This window comes from Pelobates fuscus, chromosome 1, assembly GCF_036172605.1.
Source record: "Pelobates fuscus isolate aPelFus1 chromosome 1, aPelFus1.pri, whole genome shotgun sequence".
Classification (NCBI taxonomy): Eukaryota; Metazoa; Chordata; class Amphibia; order Anura; family Pelobatidae; genus Pelobates; species Pelobates fuscus.
Genome location: NC_086317.1, coordinates 226,853,879 through 226,880,847, shown reverse-complemented (window position 1 = coordinate 226,880,847; position 26,969 = coordinate 226,853,879). Strand labels below are relative to the sequence as shown.

General features: G+C 40.7%; 1 protein-coding gene across 1 annotated transcript in view; it reads left to right on the top strand.

The window, feature by feature from the left end:
• Positions 1–13,516, top strand: part of EPHA10 (EPH receptor A10) — a 568,155-nt gene extending 554,639 nt beyond the window's left edge. The window contains exons 16-17 of the mRNA XM_063454942.1: positions 4,746–4,910; positions 11,594–13,516. Of these exons, the coding sequence (XP_063311012.1) occupies positions 4,746–4,910; positions 11,594–11,708 (280 nt within the window). The 3' untranslated portion in view covers positions 11,709–13,516. The remainder of the gene's footprint in view (positions 1–4,745; positions 4,911–11,593) is intronic.
• Positions 13,517–26,969: the final 13,453 nt, after the last annotated feature.

The window sequence follows — 26,969 nt, the reverse complement described above, 5'->3', positions numbered from 1 at the left end:
GATTATATTTACCAGAACAAATACAATAAGCTGTAGTTGTTCTGGTGACTATACAGGGAGTGCAGAATTATTAGGCAAGTTGTATTTTTGAGGATTAATTTTATTATTGAACAACAACCATGTTCTCAATGAACCCAAAAAACTCATTAATATCAAAGCTGAATATTTTTGGAAGTAGTTTTTAGTTTGTTTTTAGTTATAGCTATTTTAGGGGGATATCTGTGTGTGCAGGTGACTATTACTGTGCATAATTATTAGGCAACTTAACAAAAAAACAAATATATACCCATTTCAATTATTTATTTTTACCAGTGAAACCAATATAACATCTCAACATTCACAAATATACATTTCTGACATTCAAAAACATAACAAAAACAAATCAGTGACCAATATAGCCACCTTTCTTTGCAAGGACACTCAAAAGCCTGCCATCCATGGATTCTGTCAGTGTTTTGATCTGTTCACCATCAACATTGCGTGCAGCAGCAACCACAGCCTCCCAGACACTGTTCAGAGAGGTGTACTGTTTTCCCTCCTTGTAAATCTCACATTTGATGATGGACCACAGGTTCTCAATGGGGTTCAGATCAGGTGAACAAGGAGGCCATGTCATTAGATTTTCTTCTTTTATACCCTTTCTTGCCAGCCACGCTGTGGAGTACTTGGACCCGTGTGATGGAGCATTGTCCTGCATGAAAATCATGTTTTTCTTGAAGGATGCAGACTTCTTCCTGTACCACTGCTTGAAGAAGGTGTCTTCCAGAAACTGGCAGTAGGACTGGGAGTTGAGCTTGACTCCATCCTCAACCCGAAAAGGCCCCACAAGCTCATCTTTGATGATACCAGCCCAAACCAGTACTCCACCTCCACCTTGCTGGCGTCTGAGTCGGACTGGAGCTCTCTGCCCTTTACCAATCCATCCATCTGGCCCATTAAGACTCACTCTCATTTCATCAGTCCATAAAACCTTAGAAAAATCAGTCTTGAGATATTTCTTGGCCCAGTCTTGATGTTTCAGCTTGTGTGTCTTGTTCAGTGGTGGTCGTCTTTCAGCCTTTCTTACCTTGGCCATGTCTCTGAGTATTGCACACCTTGTGCTTTTGGGCACTCCAGTGATGTTGCAGCTCTGAAATATGGCCAAACTGGTGGCAAGTGGCATCTCGGCAGCTGCACGCTTGACTTTTCTCAGTTCATGGCAGTTATTTTGCGCCTTGGTTTCTCCACACGCTTCTTGCGACCCTGTTGACTATTTTGAATGAAACGCTTGATTGTTCGATGATCACGCTTCAGAAGCTTTGCAATTTTAAGAGTGCTGCTTTCCTCTGCAAGATATCTCACTATTTTTGACTTTTCTGAGCCTGTCAAGTCCTTCTTTTGACCCATTTTGCCAAAGGAAAGGAAGTTCCCTAATAATTATGCACACCTGATATAGGGTGTTGATGTCATTAGACCACACCCCTTCTCATTACAGAGATGCACATCACCTAATATGCTTAATTGGTAGTAGGCTTTCGAGCCTATACAGCTTGGAGTAAGACAACATGCATAAAGAGGATGATGTGGTCAAAATACTCATTTGCCTAATAATTCTGCACTCCCTGTAGTGTCCCTTTAAGTTTGGAAGCTTAAGAGGGATGTATTGCAACAAAACTTTTGTGGACTGGCTGACAATAAAATTAGTTTAGGTAATGCAGGCATTGGTTTCCATAACACTGGGGCATGTCCCGTTTCTTCTACACTCACTACCTACACCTTTACTCTGTCCCAGAATATATACCAGGAACTTCTGCCTGCTAGTAAGATGATAAGGAGACAAGTGGACATGTGAGTGCTAGGGGACAGTCCTTAGAAAGCATGGAGTAGGTGCATCATTTGATGCATTTATGTCAAGCTCAGGGTGCTGCCTGCATAGTTGGACAGCCTGCATGATTGGCAGGCAGCCTGACATGCATTCATGCCAGGCTGGCCTTCCAATTCTTTGGACAAACATGCCCCCTTTTTGGGCATGTTCACCCCTTTTGGCAGGTCTGGTCACGTGATTCGCACCAGTGTCCCACCCTTTTACCCTGCACATTGACTTCCTGCTTCACTGGACACTGCTGTTAGGGGTTATGGATTTCCTTGAAAGACGAAAGCATAAATTATAGAGAGATTTGCATAGAGTATGTGTTTTCATATAGCTGCATCCTTTCCCTCCAACACCATCTCCATCAGATACACGACGCGTGGAAGGTATGGTTGTTTTAGTGTTTTTGGTCGATAAGATTCTGTAATTAGGCCCATCATAATTGTCAGCTCCAGGCCCACTGGGCTCTTAATCTGGCCCTGTGTACATGTTCTTCACTGATGTCAGTAAAGTCAGCAATTGGTCTTTATGTCACCTTTATGTATTGTCTCGTAAGGTTTTTTCCCCACTCACATAGCTGATGGTAGCTGGCTATTTTGTTTCTGAGATGATGGCCCGATGATATTTGCTACCAAAAATCACAGTCAAAGTTACTTTGAATATCATATTTCTCCAGTAAGTTAATGTTTAATTATCTAAATTACTTAAAATATCTGCATCGGTTTTTTGTTTTTTTAGAGAGATTTACTGTTAGACTGTTTGTTTTATGTAAGCATATGCACACAATTTACCATCCTTTTCAAACTCTAGAAATACTAGGCACTATTAGAGACAATTTTATTTGACAGGATGTCACCACCACATTAAATATAAAACTCTCCTTTGGTTGATGATCGTAACATGTTGAATACTCCATTAGGTTTTTTTAATAGTACTGTACTTTACAAGCTCTGTATGCATATAAAGTATTAGAAGAGGTTGTTCTTGATCAAATTTGCCAATTTTATTAAGGCTTTTAGTTAGTATTTCTGTAAACTTTTTTTAAACCATTCTCTTGCTCATTTGGCTTTTGTTTTTTATTTGTGACACTGGTAATAAACACTATTCATCAGCTTCAGTGTGCATGATACAATGAGATACTAGAATCAATGTACAGTATAAAAAAGGAAAATCTTCTCCTATATAACACAAAAGTAATATTTTAAAAATTTTCTCAAGATAAGTCCTGATGGACTGAATCGTACATCATTGACATTGCACATCACTGACTGTACAATAAAGCAGATTTAAACGTATTAATGTCCTCATTGTGCACTCCTTCACGAATTATAAACATAACAATAACATAACAATCATCTATTCCACAGCAGGTTTTAAAATTAGCTAAATACAACCTCCGATGAACAACAGCATATGACATACAACACCTTGTCATGTTTTATTTAACATCGTGTTGAGTTCTAGACGTTGACTGGGCGATTGCAATACCTTGATTCTTGTCTTTTTTAGCCATTGTGTTGTAGATTTGCTGGTGTGCTTAAGATCATTGTCCTGTTGCATCACACAATTTCAACTAAGCTTTCACTGTTGGACAGATGACCTCACATTTGACTCTAGAATACTTTGGTATAGAGAGGAGTTCATGGTCAACTCAGTGACTGCAAGGTTCCCAATTCATGTGCCTGCAAAACAAGTCCAAAACATCACCCCTCCACCAACAGTTGGTATGAGGTGTTCATGCTGATATGTTTTTGGTTTTGTTTTTTGCCAATTGTGGCACTAAGCATTTTGGCCAAACACATTGGTCTCATCTGTCAAAAGGATATTGTTCCAGATGTCTTGGGGTTTGTTCAGATGCAACTTTTCGAACCTAAGCTATTTTGCCATTTTCTTTTAAGAGAGAAGAGGCTTTCCTCTGGCACCCCTTCCAAACAAACCATACTTGTTCAGTCTTTTTTCTAATTGTACTGTCATGAACTTTAGCATTTAACATAGTAACTGAGTCCTGTAGAGATGTAACTCGTGTGTTATTTGCAATTTCTCTGAGCATTGCACGGCCTTACTTTGGGGTTAATTTGCTGGGACATCCGCTCTTGGGAAGCTTGACATCTGTCTTGAATGTTTTCCACTTTTTAATAATCTTTCTTACTGTAAAAGGATGGACTTGTTTGGAAATGGCCTTATAATCCTTCCCAGTTTGATGGGTAGCAACAATTGCTTTTCTAAGATCATTGCTGACGTCTTTCCTCATTGGCATTGTGTTTATACACACCTGAATGCTCCAAATCAGCAAACTCCTAAAACTTTGACTTTTATAGAGATAGTTGTACTTGCTGATGATCAATTAGTCAAGGCCATTTAATTAGCAGTGCCAGTCTGCTACTTAGCCTCTTAATTCCTGTGGAAGCAGTATGAGTTTACTTTATAGTTAAATAAATCATGACACGGTGTAATTTGTCATGTGTTGTTGCTCATCTGAGGTTTTATTTACCTAACGTTAAGACCTTCTAAGAAACAGATGATTGTTATTATGTCCTGATATGTAAAATTATAAAATTCAAAGAATGTATATATAATTTTTATTAGATTTAGATACGTGCTGAAACAATAGATATAATGATTTGTAATGTCATTGTGCCTTTCATGCCCCTTCATGGAATTTATGTAAACAGCATAGTAGGTCTTAAGGGAGGTAAGAATATGGTGAGGAATGAGAAATTGGCAAAGTGATAACTACAGTACTTAAACAATGATAGTATAATTCGTTATTGATATTTTCACATACTTTATTGTTTTGATCCAGGTTTAGTAATCACTGGTTTATTATTTGTTATGGTATTTTAGATAATATTTAATTGCAAAAATCACATGTTTATTTCTCTTTATGGACTCCTAGATCACAGAGCACTGCTATCCCGCTAATTGAACGGACATTTACTTCATTCCCCTCCTTCAGCTCTGTAGGAGAGTGGCTGGAAGCCATTGAGATGGAAAGATACAAAGATAACTTCACAGCAGCTGGATATTGCTACTTAGAGTCCGTAGCCAGGATGACCGTTCAGTAAGTTGCATTAACCATGTTGTTTTGTTACTTTTGCTGTTTTATAAAATTTTTCATGCGGTGAAATGTTATGTGGGTAGCATCGTTAGACCCCAGAATAACCTGGAGTAAGCAAATGTGAAGAAAGAAAAAGAGATCACACTATTTGGACTGTTTTATAATTTTGACACTTTTGCTATCCGTATATATATTATAGTTCAATGCTAGCAAATAATGAAGAGTTATTGCTGGTTCAAAGACCCAAAGTTATACTTTCCTCTACCGTTAAAAGCAGACAGTCCTGACTGTCTATATATTCTATATTTCTATAGAATCCTAATGTCACTCATAAACATACTAATGCCCCCTATCGTCAGGCTCTGCACACTCGCAATCAGTGCCAGGCAGCTAACCTGGAAAGAAAAGGTTACAAGCAGACAAGCTGTTTGAGAACTGCATTCACGCTATGCTGACCTGTCAATAATTCTGTTGGACCCACCCACTTTGCAGGTGGATCCGCCCTTTTGGGCAGAGCTAGTGATGCAAGCACATTACTAGCCCGCCCCTTTTATCCCCTCCACCCTGCATCCTGCTTCTTGGAATGCTAATGTTGGGTCATAAGCAATTACCTTTGTCTGCAATTCTTCATTTAGTGAATAGACGCAAAACACCTTCAGGGTTATTCACTAAAGTGAGAATTTAACCCCTTAATGACACAACTTCTGGAATAAAAGGGAATCATGACGGAATATATACGTCGTCTGTCCTAAAGGGGTTAAAGTGAATTTAAAATTTAAGGTTATAATAGCAGAACTGGAAAAAAAAAATCTCTAAGCCAGCTATGCTTCCAGTTTGGCTATTTTGGCATTTAACCTAAAATTCTCTTTGAATTCTCACTTTAATGAATAACGTATTTTAATTGTCCACTTTAAAGCATGTAATCACACAGTCTATTTTTCAAGATTGATTGTATATGATCTGGACATGTTTGCCTCTTAAACTCTATAAAATAGAAAAATGCAAGCTCTGAAGTAAAAAATGATTAGCTAGAATGCTACTATGCTTTTTTTTAAAATCTCTTTTGCACACACACACACACACACACACAAAAGTAAAAAGCATGAATTCTGCACAGTAGCTTATTTAAAGGGACACTGTAGGCATCCAGAGCACTTCAGCTCATTTAAGTGGTCTGGGTGCAATGTCCCATGTTCATTAACCCTATAGTGGTAATTATTACAGTTTCTGAGATAATAATTACCTGCTAGGGTTAACTCCTCTTCTAGTGGCTGTCTACCAGACAGCCACTAGAGGAGTTCTGGGTACTTAGGCGACTTTTGGTCACCTAAATGAGGCTGGACGTCCTCACGCTATGCATGAGGACTTCCAGTGTCACCGGAATTCCGATAGGAAAGCATTTATTAATGCTTTCCTACAGGGCCGCACTGAGGATACAAAGCAGCCCTGGAAAAAAAAAAATCTATGCAAGCCCCATAAGTCACTGTGCCATGTATTGTGTGTGTTTTAAATTAGAAAAAGAAATATACCAATAATATGTAAGGCTATGTCTTGCCACCCCAGATGATATATAGATCTTGTGTATTGTATATATATATATATATATATAAAATATCCAATGCTTGCACTCCAGTATAAGCAATAAAATTAGCCCGGTGCTTGTCAGCAAAATTACAACAAACCTCCAAGGACTTGTTGGTAAGATGAAGAAAAAGTAACAATTTAGCTTTTATTTAGCGGGATCCTGACGAAAGTTCTAACAAGTCCTTGGAGTGCTATCTGTCTATAGTTTGTTTTATATATATATATATATATATATATATATATATATATACCGTATATACTCGAGTATAAGCCGAGTTTTTCAGCACATTTTTTGTGCTGAAAAACCCCAACTCGGCTTATACTCGAGTCAGAGTCTGTATTATGGCAATTTGCATTGCCATCATACAGACTGGGGGGAGAGGGGGGCTGGCAGAGCTGTACTTACCTTTCCTGCAGCTCCTGTCAGCTCTCTCCTCCTCCGCGCCGTCCGTTCAGCACCTCGGTCAGCTCCCAGTGTAAGTCTCGCGAGAGCCGCGGCTCTCGAAAGACTTACACTGGGAGCTGGCAGAGGGAGCTGCACAGACCGCGCGGAGGAGGAGGGAGCTGACAGGAGCTGCAGGAAAAAAATATAATTAAAAAAAAAAAATTAATAATAATTAAATAATAATACCAAAAAAATAATAATATAAAAAAATTATAATTAATAATATATTAAATGCCCACCCCCACCAACACATACACAAACACACACTGCATCACACACACTCACACTTCATTCATATACACACACTGCACTCACACACACTGCATTCATACACACACTGCACTCATACACACACTGCACTCATACACACACTGCACTCATACACACACTGCACTCATACACACACTGCACTCATACACAGACTGCACTCATACACAGACTGCACTCACACACACTGCACTCACACACACTGCACTCACACACACTGCATCACACACACTCACACTTCATTCATATACACACACTGCACTCACACACACTGCACTCACACACACTGCACTCATACACACACACACACTGCATTCATTATATACACACACTGGAAATAAATATTCAATTAATATATACGCACACACACTGCACTCATACACACACACACACTGCACTCATACACACACACACACTGCACTCATACACGCACTGCACTCATACGCACACTGCACTCATACGCACACACTGCACTCATATGCACACACTGCACTCATACGCACACACTGCATTCATACGCACACACTGCATTCATACGCACACACTGCATTCATTATACACACACACTGTAAATAAATATTCAATTAATATAATTTTTTTTAGGATCTAATTTTATTTAGAAATTTACCAGTAGCTGCTGCATTTCCCACCCTAGTCTTATACTCGAGTCAATAAGTTTTCCCAGTTTTTTGGGGTAAAATTAGGGGCCTCGGCTTATATTCGGGTCGGCTTATACTCGAGTATATACGGTATATATATATATATATATATAATTAAATCATATTAATACATATATTGTTTGTGTGCTTATATATTACTCAATCAAGACATGGCAAGACATAGACTTACATAATATTATTGGTATGTTTATTTTCCTAATTCAAAATATTGGTCCTTTTGGAGTAAAACATTTAATTATACAGTAAGCATACCCACATGCAGACACAGACAAACTCACGGACACAAGCTCATTGATGCACAAGCTTACAGACAATCTCATTGATATACATACACTCACTGACATAAAAACACAAGCTCACTGATGCACACAAATAGGCTCACTGACAGACAATCTCACTGACACACACAGACAAGCTTATTGGTACACAAACACATTTAGTACAGACAAACTCTGACACGCACAAGCTTAGAGACAAGCTCACTGTCACACACACATGCCCATTGACACCCACATGCTCACTACAGACAAGCTCATTGTCAAACATATGCTCACCACAGACTAGCTCACTAACATACACACATGCTTCCAACAGACAAACCCACTGACACACACATGCTCACTACAGACAAGCTCACTGACACACACAAGCTCACTCACTAGCAGCCACACACACACAAGCTCACTCAGGAGCAGACACACACACACACCTTACTCACTAGTAGCCACACACACACACCTCACTCACTAGCAGACACACACACACCTCACTAACATACACACACACACAAGCTCACTCACTAGCAGCCACACACACACACAGTCATTATTATTATTATTATGTTATTATTTATATAGCGCCAACAAATTCCGCAGCACTTTACAGTGGGTGGACGAACAAACTTGTAGTTGTAACCAGACAATTTGGACACAAAGGAACAGAGGGGTTGAGGGCCCTGCTCAATGAGCTTACATGCTAGATGGAGTGGGGTGAAGTGACACAAAAGTTAAGGATTATTAGACTAATGACAGTTGCAAGAGAGGAATCAGCAATTAACAGTTTAATTGATACGCTTTTATGAAGAAGTAGGTTTTTAATGATTTTTTTGAAGGAGTGGAGACTGGATGAGCACATAACAGAGGAGGGAAGTGAGTTCCACAGGAACGGTGCAGCCCTCGAGAAGTCTTTAAGGCGAGCATCAGAGGTGGGAGTACGGACAGAAGATAGTCGTAAGTCTTCAGCAGAGCTTAAGGGCCTAGAAGGGGCATACTTATTTATTAGGAAGTATAGATAGGTGGGAGCAGCATTATGTAGAGATTTGAAAGCAAGAAGCAGAATTTTAATTTGAGCCCTACATCTTACAAGAAGCCAATGTAGGGACTGACAGAAGGGTGAGGCGTGGGAGGTGTGGGCGGACAGGAAGATGAGCCTCATAGCCGCATTCATTATGGAGTAACGGCGCAAGTTGGGAGCACGTAAGACCACTGAGAAGCGGATTACAGTAGTCAAGGCGGAAAAAGACAGTGGAATGGACCAGCACCTTTTTTGCATCTGGCGTTAAGTAGGGTCGGATGCGTGCAATGTTTTTGAGATGGAAGCAGCAGGCTAGACTGAACATGAGGGGTGAAGGAGAGGTTAGAGTCAAAGAGAACACCTAGGAAGCGAGCTTGCATGGTGGAGCTGATGGTAGCACCGTTGACTTGGAGGGAGACAGACACAGGAGTAGCAACACTCAGTTTTGGTCAAGTTGAGTTTAAGGAAGTGGGCAGCCATGCAGTTAGAAATAGCAGAGAGGCAGTCAGAGACACTACTCAAGAGGGACGGGGAGAGATCAGGAGAGGACACATAGATTTGTGTGTGATCCTTATAGAAATGATAATGGAAGCCAAATGAGCTAATGAGTTTACCAAAGGAGGCAGTATAGATGGAGAACAGTAGGGGACCAAGCACTGAACCTTGGGGGACACCAACAGAGAGAAGTTAGGGAGAAGAAGCAGAGCCAGAGAAAGAAACACTAAAAGAGTGCTGGCAGAGGTAGGAGGAGAACCAGGAGAGAGCAATATCTTGTAGACCGATATTGTGGAGGATGAGAAGAAGCTGTTGATGATCAACAGTGTCAAAAGCCGCAGAAAGGTCAAGGAGAATTATGATAGAGTAGTGACCACGAGATTTTGCAGCGAGTAGATCATTGGATACTTTGGTCAGTGCCGTTTCCACAGAGTGCTTAGCGCGGAAACCAGACTGAAGCGGGTCTAGCAGAGAGTTGGACTCGAGGAAGTCTGTCAATCTATCTTTCAAGGATCTTGGATGCAAAAGGCAGTAGTGAGATAGGACAGAAGTTGGATGGGGAGTTAGGGTCAAGGTTGGGTTTCTTTAGAATTGTGATTATAGTTGTATGTTTGAAGGGCGATGGAAATATGGAAATATGCCAGATGAGAGAGATTGAGAATTTTAGTGAGAGGTAGAGGAAGAGAAGAAGACAGAGTACGGATGAGATGTTAGGAAATTGGATCAGGGAGCAGGTGGTGGGGCGGGAGGACAGGAGCAGAGCAGAAACCTCTTCCACTGTAGCGGGTGCTTACCTGGCACTGGTAGGTAAAATTGCCATTTTTGTGACCTCTTCTTCCCAGAGGGGTCAGCAACGTGTGTGTGGGGGCGGAGCTTGTGCACTGGAGGTGGAGCTTCTGTTCAGGAGGCAGAGATTTGCGTTCGGGGGAGGAACATGCGGCCGAAATTGAGGTAAATTGTGCAGGGAGACTGACAGCTCCTCACCCTTTTCTTTCCTCGGACTGACACATGCTGGCACAGGGGGGGAAATCGTTTAAATTACATGATTCTGATGATTTGGGCTGTCTGCCCGGCCGCAGGTGCCCACTGGGAAATTTTCCGGTATCCCGGTGGGCCAGTCCGGTCCTGCTTTCTTGTGGAGGAATCCTAATGCGAGCGCAGCCATTGCCGCACATGTGCATTATGTCTTCCCCACCGGTGGATCACAATGGGGGAGGAGCATGGGTGGATTCAGGAAAACGGGGCTGGATTCAGGTAAGTGACTGAAGGGACGTGAAACTATAGTGCCAGGAAAGCGGCTTTGATTTCCTGGCACTATAGAATCCCTTTAATAAAAGGAGTGTGCCGCACATGTGTTACATTGGTTTACTCTATTCTTTGCTATTAATGCCAATGCAAATTGAACAAAGCCTGGGCTCCAAAAGCAATACAGGAGGTTCTAGTTTTGTGACCTACCTGTTTTACGATGGCCTGCACTTACGACCAGCTCTCTTGCGGGGTGGTAAGTGCGAGCCGTCGTGGGAATTAGAGGGATTCCCTGATCTGCTGCGTTTGTCTGTGTTCAAGGACATTTCCCCGAACATAGATGAACGCAACAGAGCAGGGAATCCCTCTAATCTATGTTCGGGGAAATTTTCCCGAGCAAAGATTAGAGGGATTCCCTGTTCTTGTACGTTTGTCTATGTTCGGGGAAATGTCCTTGAACACAGACATGCGCACCAGAGCAGGGAATCCCTTAACTCCTCACTTACCGAACAATAGGAACGGAACCCGGTTGGTAAGTGAGGAGTACCTGTATTATTTAATTCCATGAATATAATAGTTATACGTTTTCTTTATAGTTTTAATTTTACTATATCTTTCTGAATTCAATGTTATTATAATTAAATTATTACTAATAAGTGTTTTTTTTTTCCTCTTAGGGATGTTATGAGTCTGGGGATCACCTCTGTAGAACATCAGAAAACTATTCTCAGCGGAATACAGACCTTAAGGGCACAAGTTATACATATGCATGGTCGTGGTGTTCAAGTGTGATAGAAGGATGAAAACTCTGGGACTCAGAAATCCAAAGGGAAAGCTGTATGGGCCCTAAATTTGGGCATAAAACTTGAGCAGACATGAAAAAGCAAAAGCTATGGAGCCGATTAAAGGAACTGGGGTCATGTCTCCTTTTAACTCCCTGTAAGGAATTGTAATATTGCCAAGTGTGGATGTTTAACCGTTCGATGGAGGAAGTCGGCTCGGCAAAGAAGGAGGATTTATTTTAACCCTTCCATTGAGAGCGTAAAATTTTATTGTGCATTCATAATGCCATATAACTGCAGACTGCAAAATTGGGCTGCTGTTATTGGACTCCTAATAAGCCCAAATGTCTGTATGGTGCATAGGCATACAGGGTGAGCTGAACAAAGTGTGCACTTGTTTTTACATGGGGTACATGTTGTAATGTTTTGGTGCCAACAACTCCATTTAACTATAAGTACTTAATATTTTTCTAACAGCAACTGTGTTGTACTGACTCCCAGAAATAGCTTTTATTTTTGCAGAATGTTAAAAAAATACCTTTTTTTATACCAGATCAAGTGTCCAATTGATATGTGTTTGGTGCAGAAATTGCTAGTCTTTTCCTTCTTCCTTACTAAGCACTTTTTTCTCAGCGGCATTAAATGATGGCATCTCTCTCGTGGGGCAAATGAAATGAAGTTGAAGTGGTGCAATTTGTCTTGGAGTTGAAGTTCAATGTGAGCAATCGCTTACTTCGCAAAGGTTTATCTGACAGTTTGCTAGCAGTGTGAAGGTGAGATCAAATAGCAAGCTGAAAAAAAGGGGAAAAAAATAAACAAAACAAACAAAAAAAAAAGAACAGTTGTACAGACACTATAAAGAGTTGTCCTGGATGAAGACAGTTGTGTAAGGGAAAAAATATGAGGCTGTTTGCCGATATAGAGAATGGTGTTGCTTCTTGCTTCTATTGACAAGTCTCCTTCCAGTTTCCAGTCCAATGCATTAAAATGCAGGTTACGCCCAATGGCACCCAAATCATATTATGTTATGTATTATGTTAATACGTGCTATAAAGTTTGCAACACTTGTCATTGTTTAAGAACAGCACTCAAATTACTGATCCTGCCAGGAAATTCATTAAAATTATTCCTTTATTAAAAACCATGTCATAAACAGTGTCTTTCAGCCTCACAATCTCAAAACAAACTAAAGTGCTTTGGTGTTGGTAGATTAATCATGGATTAATCAGTGATTTAGTTCACTGACTTACTCCAATTTTAATGAGTCAGTTTGTGGTAAAACAGTATGCTATACAATGTATCCTATGAAGAATTACAGAATATTGCAAAGCTCAATAATTTTTAGAAGTGATTTTGCTGATGTGAAACCTGGTACAATTTAGTTTTTGCTCATATAAAGAACAATTAACTCATGAGTTGACTAGGGATCTAGTCTTTCCTTTTTCAACAGTCATGTTGATTGCAGGAGCTGGTGCTGTAGGTTCATGTGTAAAGTTCAAGGGTAAAATAAAAAATCAGTGAATTGAAAGAAGGTGGTGGAGGGTATTCTGTATGATCTGTGGAGTGAGCAAAACCTAGTGACTAGTGTTGGAGGACACTCCCCAAAATTCAGGTCTCATAAAATGAGCCTCCAGAGGTAACCCCGAAGAATATGTTTGAAATGTTAGGCCGTTATAGCCAAATTGAAAACATTTTCAAACTTATATGTTCTCAAAGTTGACTATATTGCCATTTTCCTTGTCATTTCTCAACGATACATTTACTGTAGCATAAATTTTAATTCTGCTTTTAATAAAAATCTCCAATATTTTTTCTGTAGAAAAGTCAATTTGTGCAGAATTACGTTTTTTTTGTTTGTTTATTTTTTTAAAAACTATTCATACCGAGAGATACAAGCATAGGTGAATTGTTTTGCTCACATTGGGTCACACAATGTTGTAAGTATCATACAGTAAAAAGAGGTTTAAAACATAGTGGTGTTCAGCCAATAAGTCCCATTTACACATTTAACTATAAGCCAATATATCTGCTGGGATGTCTCCTCTTTGCAATGTTGCTTAAGTCAGGACAAGTTACCCCTTTTACTTTAAATTTTTGTTTTTATGTTGATGCAAAAATAAAATATATGTTGCAATAAATTCCAGTTATCTTCACCCCTTCTCCAGTGCACGCCTTCTCCTGGCTATAAAGCACCATTGTACTTGCATCTGGTTTGATCAATGTTTGCATTCAAGGTTGTATAGGAGATAAGGAGGGGTCTCAACACACATGAGGGAATATAAGCAGGCTGGTGTAGACACATACAATGCCTTTTGCAATACAGATGCCTGTTTATAACCAATTAACTCTATTTACTGTATGTAAGCTTTATGCCACATGCAAGCATACCGTTTGCTTTGTTTTAACATTTTTGGAAATGCAGGTTCCCCAAAACATATAGTTTCTTAACAATATACATAAACATTGAGTTTGAGTATATTTATTTTTGTATTTTAATTTTGCTCCCATTGTATTTTATATATTTGTATTCATTTGTTTGTGCCACTTATTTGCTTATATATTAGATGTATAGCAAAAAAATGTGATCCTACGTATCTTTTTTACTTCATTGGCAGTGTTTTACATGAATGCTTTATTTTGTAGGCATCAGTGTAAAGCAATGTATACATACATTCAATATGCTACTTGTGCATCCCATATAACATATAACTTTGTAAATGTTATGGTTTCTTTTTTGTTTGTTTTTACTTATTTTGTTTTCTGATTTTAAATGAAATGGACTTGGTAATAGAGGTATCATATCGGCTTCATTTATGACTCTCTTATAAAACCAGTGGTAAATAAAATGAACAGATTACCAGCATTACCACTGCTACATCTCCTTATGTTGAAAACATAACTCTAAACTGAACTGAAAATAATTAATAAATAAAATGAAAAAACAAAGTACCAAAAAAATAAATAAATGCACATACAGTAAATGTATTAATTTATAAACAATGATAATTAAATGTATGTTAAGACAACACATGTTATCAGATTTTTGGATAATACCTCTTGTTATTTTGAAAATGAATAGACTGGACTCATATATTTTGAATATAAATAAGAAAGTCCTGCAGTGAATCCAGGTAAATATTAAAAATTCAACATGTTGTTTGTTCATTGGCAACAATAATTTTACAGAATATATAAGTATAAAATTACAGTGGATCAGTCAGCTTCTGAAATTGTCATTTATCGTCTAGCTTCTGAAATTGTAATGAGCAACCAATTCGATTGGATTTGCATTGCTATTTTACCAGATTTTCCTTTCAACCAACTTCAAAATAAGAAATAAGAACAACACATACCAAACACAAATGTTTGCAAGGAATCCGGTTCTGGCCAAACCAGTATATTTTTAGTAAAGTATAAAAATTAAATCCAGCAGTGCCTTTTGAAGGTAGTGTCTTTTTATTCAGGTGCCCAAAATGTACAACAGCAATGTTTCAACTGCTACAACAGTCTTTGTCAAAGGGCAGATCCAGAACCAGAATCAGGAGGGGCACTGTCAGATAAAACAAGAAACACAAGCTAATAAACATGTTTACTGTGACAAACATCCATACATGTTTAGACATGCAGGTTCCACGATGACAATAACACAGTTACCCTGCGTCTTGCCCAACAAATCAATTAAATATTCCCTTCCCTCTATATATGCAGCAGACTTGCTGAAAGGGGCCACTGGCAATATTATTTTTATAATTTCTATGCAGACATTTGTGGACTAAGTCAGGGGGTGCCAGTCAGTCAGTCCTGCTGCTGGCTTGACATATGTCCTTAGCTTCTCAGGGTGGATTATTTGCCCTAGTACTCTATCTAAGCATCTGCTAATTGTTTCAGCTGCAGGAGGAGTACGTAATTCAATTAACATGATTTCAGCATCAAGGTGAGTGAAAAAGTGAGCAGAATTTGTATACAGAGTTCATTTTTCTGAGTTAAAATAATTCCTAGTTGATAAAAATTTAAATTTAAACAATAGAGGTTACAACAGGAGGAGCAGTAAAAATATCTATATATTGTATATTCATTAAAATATAATATAGAAATATAGATTTATATATTTTTTTAACTTCTCTTTTTTTCCCTCTTGGTCAGTGTGGCGAAACCGAACTCGCCACGTGTCCTTGGAGGGGGCTGCTTGCCCGCCTCTTGCCTTTGGACTATGGACCAGACTTTATGGGAATGTGATACCCCAGATAGCCATACCATGGAGCCTATCTATATAATGAAAGACTATGGGAAAGACTTTAGCTCCATGGCAATTGTACTGTGTGAGTAGGATCTGCGCGCTATTCGGTAGTTTTGTGCGTGCAGATCCCAGCTATCTGGGGATAGGTGAAATGTCTGTGTGTTATGTGTAAATGTGACTTTATGTATTTTAAAGTGTTTTATGTTGTTTTGCAACCATGTGGTTAATGGAGTCTGCATTTAGTCCTGGGTAATTGGATTACTTCTCCAATTAACTCCAGGGCAGAAGGGAGGAAACCAGGGTGCATTGTGGGGATGTTTTTCTGCCAGCCAGAAAGGAACAAAAGATACTTTTAGTAACTTTTTAACCCCTGGTCGGATTCATGCCATTTTTTAATATGTTGTTCCCCTGAATGGATTGATTGTGGATATGTATTTTTTATGTGAATGTGATGTATGGTTTTAAAGTTATGAAAGTTGTGTAAAAGTATATGTTACACTGTATGCATAATGGGATTATGTGTCACACTAAGGGGAGGGGATGTGTGGGAGGTAACATCTATGTCATTGGTTCTTTTATGCCTCCCCCTGGGTGTGGCCTGTATGTGTGAGTTGGAAATAAAAGCCAGGCTGGATGAGCCAGTCCAGAGTTCCTGTTTTACCCTCAACTTGAGTCCTGTGTCTTATTGGGGGAATCTGCTACAAGGGATTGCTATGCTAGGCATATTCCCTTGCTATAATCACTGAGCTCTTGTAAGAGCTTGTTCCTGCTTCGTTCTGAAGGGAGATAGCTGCAGCCTGCGGTGCTTATGGTGTCTGGTGGAGTGCTTGGAGTCCTCTGGAAGCGCTAGGAGCATCCATTAACGGAGGTACCAAGTCGGGGTGCCAGGCGATCCGTTACATTGGTGGCAGCGGTGGGATGGCGTCCTAGTGCGAGGAGAAGCAGCTCAGAGACACCGGTAACGTGTGGAGTTGTGCAGCGTCCCTATCTTCAGCAACATAATGGAACCAGCAGTGGCTACAGCAAGCATGGCGTATAGCTACTCCGTACTAGAGTTTGGCACGATGGTAGGGTTGCGCCTGAAGTTTTACGGACCCAATCCAGAGGAGAAATACGTGCGGTTCGTGTGGGACATGGTGACCCGGAACCTACAACACAGGGCGTTGAGGGAAGGCCAGTGGGCACGTTGGGAGAAACTCCAGCCACAGGTAGAGTGGGACGAGGAAGAAACCGAAGTGGCCGGTGGAGATGGGACCGAGGTCTCTCTACCGGCCCTACAGGGATGCTGGGCACCCGGCCCAGATCCCCAGCGGCAGTATGTTTTACAGGGAGGGGAGACAGTCGGTCTCACTCCTCAGCGGCAGAATGGGTTATTGGAGGAAGAGACAACCCGTCTCCCTCCCCAACAGCAACCAGAGGTACCCGAGGTAGAGGACCTCATAGACTGGTCCTGGGAGGACCCCCTGCAGGCAGGTGGAGATGGGACCGAGATCTCTCCACCGGCCCTACAGGGATGCTGGGCAACCGGCCCAGATCCCCAACTAGAGCTGGAGTTACAGAAAGTGGAGAGCATCGACCTCCCCCCCCAGCAGCAGGACAATGTATTGGGAGGAGAGACAGTCAGTCTCCCTCCACAAAGGCGGAAAGTATGTATGGGAGAGGAGATTGTTACCATCTCTCCCCAGCGGCGGATCATTAATGTACAGGGAATAGAGAGCCCAGTCTCCATTCCCCAGCGGCAGAGTGTTCTAATGGGAGAGGAGCTGGTTACCACCTCTCCCCAGCGGCAGCTTAATGTACCAGGGGGAGACTGTAAGCCCCACACCTGTGCAGATGGGACAGTGGTCTCTGCACTTCCAGCACAGGGGGTAGGGATGGTCGGTCCTGCCCCCCCACGACAGGGCTGTTTAGCCAAAGGGGAGACAGTCTGTCTCCAGCAGCAGAGCTATGTACCCAGAGGGGAGACGGTCGGTCTCCCCCTCCCACAACCAGGCTCCAATCAGGCTACTTCAGTGGTAGCGCTGGCACCAGGGCAGAGTACCGCTGGTCTCTGCCCACTCAGCAACCCACCAAGGCAGACTACCAGTCCCCCACACAGCCGTGGTGAGGCACCTGGACCTGGACAAAGTTCTCCTCTACCCAGGTGTAGTAACCAGTTATTGTGGGTGGGAGGTACTGCTGTTTGTGCTTCATGGGTGGGTTGCTGGACTAACCAGGGCACGGACCGGCAGGAGGTCAGATACCCTGTTAGTCTGGGGGGTAAAGGGGAGAAGTGTGGCGAAACCGAACTCGCCACGTGTCCTTGGAGGGGGCTGCTTGCCCGCCTCTTGCCTTTGGACTATGGACCAGACTTTATGGGAATGTGATACCCCAGATAGCCATACCATGGAGCCTATCTATATAATGAAAGACTATGGGAAAGACTTTAGCTCCATGGCAATTGTACTGTGTGAGTAGGATCTGCGCGCTATTCGGTAGTTTTGTGCGTGCAGATCCCAGCTATCTGGGGATAGGTGAAATGTCTGTGTGTTATGTGTAAATGTGACTTTATGTATTTTAAAGTGTTTTATGTTGTTTTGCAACCATGTGGTTAATGGAGTCTGCATTTAGTCCTGGGTAATTGGATTACTTCTCCAATTAACTCCAGGGCAGAAGGGAGGAAACCAGGGTGCATTGTGGGGATGTTTTTCTGCCAGCCAGAAAGGAACAAAAGATACTTTTAGTAACTTTTTAACCCCTGGTCGGATTCATGCCATTTTTTAATATGTTGTTCCCCTGAATGGATTGATTGTGGATATGTATTTTTATGTGAATGTGATGTATGGTTTTAAAGTTATGAAAGTTGTGTAAAAGTATATGTTACACTGTATGCATAATGGGATTATGTGTCACACTAAGGGGAGGGGATGTGTGGGAGGTAACATCTATGTCATTGGTTCTTTTATGCCTCCCCCTGGGTGTGGCCTGTATGTGTGAGTTGGAAATAAAAGCCAGGCTGGATGAGCCAGTCCAGAGTTCCTGTTTTACCCTCAACTTGAGTCCTGTGTCTTATTGGGGGAATCTGCTACAAGGGATTGCTATGCTAGGCATATTCCCTTGCTATAATCACTGAGCTCTTGTAAGAGCTTGTTCCTGCTTCGTTCTGAAGGGAGATAGCTGCAGCCTGCGGTGCTTATGGTGTCTGGTGGAGTGCTTGGAGTCCTCTGGAAGCGCTAGGAGCATCCATTAACGGAGGTACCAAGTCGGGGTGCCAGGCGATCCGTTACAGTCAATTTTCACTTGATCTATGAATAAATTAGGTTACGGTGCACACATAAAAAGACATGTATAATCTTATAAGGCTACTTAAAAACTCCTATCACGGAAAACAAATATGGGGATCCAGTTCCACTATATGACCATATCGTATTAAAGCACCACTTTAGACACCCAGACCACTTCAGCTCCCTGCAGCTGAAAACCTAGCAGTTTCAGAGAAGCTTTTACAAATACCGCGAGACTAAAACAACTTACCAATTCTTTGTCATATGGTAAATCTCAAGTTGAAAAAAAATGGAGCAACTACCGTCAAGTTTTGCCACTTCCTAGAGTTGTTGCTAACACAATGAGCGAGATACTGTTTATGGAGACACCTTTGTTCTTGCAGGATTCACCACAGATATCAGTATTTTACTCTTGCTAATGTGCAAGCACTGATGAGGTCTCCTGGCAGATGAAGAGGCAGGATCTGAAGATCAAAGTACTGCAGTGGACGGCATCTGCAGGGGACAGCATCAGGTAATTATACCTTACCTCTGCTGCAATCCTCGGCCAAGCAGCACACCAAGCAGCGATATTCCTATCAGTGGTATTTGCTAAATATATAAAACCCAGAAGGTTGTGGGGGAAAATAGAAGAATTCAGTCCTTATTTATAGCCTAGCTTTCAATGCCTTTAGAAGTGACAAAAACAAATGAAGGGTTGCTTCAAAGTTACAAAAATTTCAAGTGATGTTATTTATTTCTGATATAAAAAAAAAACTAATATGAAAATAACAATCAGACAAGAGGGCACTCTAGTAAAATGAAGTCTAATCAATAAGAATTGAAATATATAACACATTGGTACTCGCTTGGGAACTCTGTCCTCCCAGAGTCCAAAAATCAATCAATAGTAAATCACATAAGGAGCACACCCTAAGGAAAAATCAAACACCTTTATTACATGTATTCAGTAAATACTACATACTCATAAAAATATTATAAACCAGAAAATATATCTAAACAATATCCAAATTCACTCCCCCAACAGTAAATTAAAAGTTAATCACTTAACAAAATAATACATAACAAACCAGATACAATCAATAACAAAATATGAAAGGAGGCAAAAAGTGATTTTAATAAAAAAAATAAAAATAAATAAATTGGGAAACAATTGTCTGCACACTTATACCAGCATTCAAAATAAATAACACGTACCAAACTACTGAATCAATGCAATAAAAATACAAGTATATAAAGTTAGGAGAATAGGGAGATACCACAGGTCTCACAAGAAAAAAAGATGAAAGTTCAGAAAAGCTGATTGTACGCTCGTCGATCTTGTAAGTTGGTTGCAGGTACGTCCAATTGCAGGGTTTAAACGACCAACTTACAAGATCGAGGCACATGCGATCAGCTTTTCTGAGGTAGGCTTATGTGCCATATTGTTTAATTCTAATATCAGGATCTGAAGAATATGTTAATCATTTGGGATCTTATGTATTATTTATGTGTTTACAGTTTCCCTGACAACCATGACCTTTGGAACATGGCTGGGAGGGTTATTCCTAATGAATGGCTGCTCATTTTCTCTTTAGGTGTATTCTATTGAGTAATTATTCTCAGGTATATATATCATGCTCTTTGACAAAGGCTTCACACCAAAACATTGGGGCTTTATCTTTTTTTCTGGGACTTGTAGTAATGCCCTTTTCTTTTCACTTTATATACTTGTATTTTTTTGCATTGATTCAGTTGTTTGGTACGTATTTACTTTGTATACTGGTATAAGTATGCAAATATTTGTTTCCCTATTTCTTCTTCTTTTTTTTTTTAATTAATTATCAGTGTTTTCCTTCAGATTTTTCTTGATCATTTTCTGGTTAGTTATGTATTATTTTGTTAAGTGATTTACCACCCAATTTTTGGGGAGTGAATCTGGATATTCTTTAGATATATTTTCTGGTTTAACCCCTTAAGGACACATGACATGTGTGACATGTCATGATTCCCTTTTACTCCAGAAGTTTGGTCCTTAAGGGGTTAAAGGATCACTATAGTGTCAGGAAAACAAAGCGGTTTTCCTAACACTATAGTGCCCTGAGGGTGTCCCCACCCTCAGAGCCCCCCTCCCGTGGCGCTGAAGGGGCTAAAAGCCCTTCAACAGCTTACCTTATTCCAGTGCCAGGATCCCTTGGCGCTGGTGACCTCTCCTCCCCCGCCGACGTCAGCTCCCTCTGCCGACATCAGCGGAGCCGAATGCGCATGTGCGGCAAGTTCTGGGCGCGCATTCAAAGTGTCCATAGGAAAGCATTTCTCAATGCTTACTATAGACGCTCTGCGCGATGGAGGCATAATATGCCTCCAGCATCGCAGATGCACCTCTAGTGGCTGTCCGGAAGAAAGCCACTAGAGGCTGGCTTAACCCTGCAATGTTTGCATCTGCAGGGTTAAAACCTGAGGGACCTGGCACCCAGACCACTTCATTGAGCTGAAGTGGTCTGGGTGACTATAGTGTCCCTTTAATATTTTTGTTGGCGTATTTAGTATGCATTTAATACAGGTGTTTGTTTTTTCCTTTAGGTGTGCTCCTTTGCAATTTAATATTAATAAAAAAAACTAACATGACAATAGTCACTAACAGAGAGCCAAAGAATTATTGCAACAACTGCTCTTTCCTGTGCTGAAAGTGCACTGATGGATATGCACAATTCATGATGACTTCGTACAGGTTTAATTATTTTGTTAACTGTTGCCTACAATGAATGGATTGACAGAATAACTGTGCTCATGATGATGAAATCATTTGGAATGAGTTTGTGTTTTCAAACCTCTTGTTATAACGTCTGGAAAATAAATGTTATTACCTGGTAGGGATATTGGAAAATCTGTACAAAAAAATTACCTGTAAAAGGGAAGTGGGATCAATGTAGTATATACACTTCAGGTATAAGAATACAATACAACAAGTATGTTGCCACAAGTAAGAAGTATCAATATGTTTTTTCAAAAGACTTGGACAATCTTTACTACCTCTTGCAAAGACATTTGTGATAAGCAAAACGTAACTGTAACCAAAGTCTGTAAGGGATTCAATGGAAAACCAATGTAACATAGACAGTGTTGGCTGCAAACATAAAATTACAATAATTGTGAGTTAAAAAACCTAAATACATCATCTAGACCGCCAAATTTAAAGTTACATCTATCTCTAGATTGAGTATTTTTTCAAGGAGACTTGGGTGTGCTTTAGGACAGGGATAGGCAACCTTCGGCACTCCAGATGTTGTGGACTATATCCCCCATAATGCTCTTACACCCATAATGCTGGCAAAGCATCATGGGAGGTGTATTCCAAAACATCTGGAGTGCCGAAGGTTGCCTAGGCCTGCTTTAGGAGTTACTCCGAGCATTATAACCACTACAGCCTCGTCTAGTGGTTATGATCCCAGTACTACCCTGGTGTTGTCCCCTCGTAATAGTGAAAACCCTTTTAGAAGTCAGATGCCAATCCTATAAGTCATTCATCAACTAAGGGTATCGAATTATTGCTTTAAATTACCCTCTGTGAATGCAATAGAATTGACATTGGTCATCCCTTAACTCTTGCTCTGGGCTGGCTAATAATATACTAATGATGCTGTGTAGTACAGCCTTTCATATTGAAATGCAGCACTTACAAATTCCAAGCACTATGACCAATTCAAATCACTCAAGTGGTCATGAAGCTTGGAGTAACCCTTTAACACCCAAATCTATCTATCTATCTATCGATCTATCCATCTATCTATCCATCTATCCGCACACATATACAAATGCAATATGTATATATATATATATATGAGAGACAGGGAGATACATATACACATATATATTGTAATTGAAGCCTGTCCTTACAATGTGTTTTATAGAAATTGAGCTGCTAGCAAGAAAATCTCATTTAGGGTTTAATTATATTTAACAGCACCTTCTACACTGCCAGCAAAGTCAAATGATAGAGTGTATTGGGTTATTAAACTTAACATTAAAAGTAAATTATATTTCCTTCTTTTTTTTGCTAATGCAATTGTTGAGACTGCGAAAAGTGATGGAATTTTTACAATGAAGTTATTGTCATTGGGTTATCTTAATGGATGGCATAATTAAGTACAATTCATCTTCTATTGGCTTTGTAGGCATATAACCTTATTATCATTTCCTTGTAACTTATACTAGATATAAATGGAGTGTGACAAGGAATGGTGTTAGAGGCTGAGTTTGGTGTTTTAGATTTATTAGTGCTTGGAATAAAGTTTTATTTTTTCTGTGTTGAGCTATAAAACACTATTTTAACAGAAAATACACATTTTCTATCAAATTGTTTTTATTGAAAATACAAACAATTTTGTAAAAAAAACCATAAACTATAATAATAATAATAATAATAGAAAGAAAGAGGATAAAACAAAAACAAACAAACAACCAAATAAATATATCATCCAATGATATATACATGTATGGGACAAATTACAAAATATTTATAAATGATACTCACTCTTTCAACATAGCCCTTTGATGTCTTGGTAAATCAACAATAACTGATGGTGGTCTGAATGCCAACTCACATCTTTATTTTCGAATAACAAGTAAAAAACGTATGTTTTTGATGGTATTTCAGGGACTTTCCAGTAATGGTGAATACTACAGGAAAGTGATCTAGGAGAATTCTGTTTATCTATGTTATTTATGTTATTAGGACATTTTATAAATAGACATGGTTCAGTTGACAATGTAATTATGTACCCATCAATCATTTTAACTAAATTATGAATAGCATCCCAAACATTTCTTATCTAAACATGACCAAAAATATGGTACTGTCAGGATCGGGACAGGGATCCAACACGCAGAGTACAAACAGTAGCCAGATACGTATATCGGACCTTAGAATGGGCGGACTAACGTAAGTAGTACAGAATAGAATGGTCAAAGACAAGCCGAGGTCGAGGGTAACGGAAGACAGGTAAGCGAGAGACAAGCCGAATCAAGGGTAACAGAGATAAGCAGAGTAAGGTCAGGTCGATCCGGGGGAGTGTCCTGATGATGACTTCCTGCCTAGATGGTGTAAAAGGCAGTCACTCCCTCGCGGCCGGCCTTGCATGACCGGATAGACCGCGGGGAAGGGAGTCATCAGACCGTCTGGATGGTGGAACAGCTAAGTCTCTACCTCTTTTGGAGGTAGAGACCACAGGTACCCTGACAGTACCCCCCCTCTCAGATACGCCCACCGGGCGGAATGAACCGGGACGAGATGGGAAGCGAGAGTGATACGCCCTGCGGAGACGGGGAGCATGAACATCCTCCTGAGGTACCCAACTCCTCTCCTCAGGACCATATCCCTTCCAATCAACCAGATATTGTACTCTCCCCCGGGAGATTCGAGAATCAATAATAGAGTTGACCTCATACTCCTCCTGACCCTCCACCTGAACGGAGCGAGGAGGGGCTATTGTGGAGGAAAATCTGTTACATATGAGTGGTTTCAGCAATGAAACGTGAAACGAGTTCGGAATGCGTAAGGTATTAGGAAGAGCTAAACGATACGCAACCGGATTGATACGGGTCAGCACCCTGTAGGGTCCAATATAACGAGGAGCGAACTTCATGGAGGGCACTTTTAAACGGATGTTCCTCGTGCTCAGCCATACCCTATCACCTGGAACAAAGACCGGAGCCGCCCTTCTACGTTTATCAGCGTGTTTCTTGACCAACATAGAGTTGTGCACAAGGATTTGTCGAGTTTGATCCCACAACTTCCTCAAATTGGCAACATGAACATCAACTGACGGCACCCCCTGGGAAGGAGAATCCGAAGGAAGAATAGACGGATGAAAACCATAATTCATGAAGAAGGGGCTTGAATGAGTAGAATCGCAAACGAGATTGTTGTGTGCAAACTCCGCCCAAGGAATCAAACCGACCCAATCATCCTGGTGTTCAGAAACAAAGCATCGTAAATATTGTTCAATTTTCTGGTTGGTACGTTCAGCAGCTCCGTTAGACTGAGGATGATAGGCAGAAGAAAAGTTTAATTTAATACCAAGTTGAGAGCAGAAGGACCTCCAAAAGCGGGAAACAAATTGGGAGCCTCTGTCCGATACAATTTGAGAGGGTATCCCATGTAGGCGAAAAATCTCCTTGGCGAATATCTCTGCCAATTCGGGAGAAGACGGAAGTTTAGGCAGGGGAATGAAGTGTGCCATCCTAGTAAACCTGTCAACCACGGTGAGGATAACAGTCTGTCTTTTAGAGATAGGTAGATCGACAATAAAGTCCATGGCCAAACAGGACCATGGTTTCTCTGGAACCTCCAAGGGTTGCAGGAGTCCACATGGAAGCGTATGGGGTTGTTTGGTTTTAGTACAAACTTCACATGCAGCGATGAACTCCTCAACATCCCTCCGTAAAGTAGACCACCAGAAGTCCTTAGAGATCAAGGCGTAAGTTTTGCGAATACCAGGATGTCCCGCCATCTTGCTATTATGTAAACACTGTAAAAGTTCCAGTTGAAAAGCAGGAGGAACGAAATGATGACCCGCAGGGGTCTGTTTAGGTGCGAGATGTTGCAACTTAATGATCTCGGCCAGTAATGGAGAATGAATCCTGAGATTCGTATTAGCAATGATATTGCACTTCGGAACTATAGAAGAAAGAACTGGTTCAGGTACAGTAGAAGGTTCATATTGGCGAGATAATGCATCGGCTTTAGAGTTTTTAGAACCAGGTCTGTAAGTCAGTACATAATTGAAGTGAGTCAGGAATAAGGACCAACGAGCTTGTCTAGAGGATAAGCGCTTAGCCTCCCCAATATATGACAAGTTTTTGTGGTCTGTCAAAATCGTAATAGGGTGTAGGGTCCCCTCCAACAAATGTCTCCACTCCTTTAAGGCTTTAATGACTGCTAACAGTTCCCTGTCTCCGATGTCATATCTGCTCTCAGCCCCAGAAAGTTTCCTGGAAAAAAAACCACACGGGTGTAATGGTTTATCTACCGCTAATCTTTGTGACAGAACCGCACCTACTCCTGTCTCAGAGGCATCGACCTCGAGTAGAAACGGCAAAGTCGTATCAGGATGGACTAATATTGGAGCAGAAGCAAAAAGTTCTTTGAGCCTCTTGAAAGCAGCGAGAGCTTCAGGAGACCACGTCTTAGTTTCTGCCCCCTGTTTGGTCATATTGGTAATGGGCGCAATAATAGACGAGTAACCCTTAATGAAGCGCCTATAATAATTGGAGAAACCAATAAACCTCTGAATAGCCTTGAGTCCCTTAGGTAATGGCCAATCTAAAATAGACTGGAGTTTGTCAGGGTCCATCTTAAAACCTTCCCCAGAAATCACGTAACCAAGAAAATCTATCTGAGACTGATCAAAGCTGCATTTTTCCAATTTACAGTATAGACCATGTTGCAGAAGTTTCTGTAATACCGCTCTGACCTGTCTATGGTGAGTTTCAATCTCCCTAGAGTGTATCAGTATGTCGTCTAGGTAGACAATGACACAATCATGTTGAAACTCTCTAAGTACCTCATTAATCAGATCCTGAAATACTGCAGGAGCATTGCAAAGTCCAAACGGCATAACTGTGTATTCATAGTGACCGTACCGAGTATTGAACGCCGTCATCCACTCGTGTCCCTGCTGGACTCTCACTAAATTATATGCCCCTCTGAGATCTAACTTGGTGAAGATTTTGGAGCCCTTAAGACGATCAAATAACTCGGTAATAAGTGGAATAGGATAGGCATTTCTGA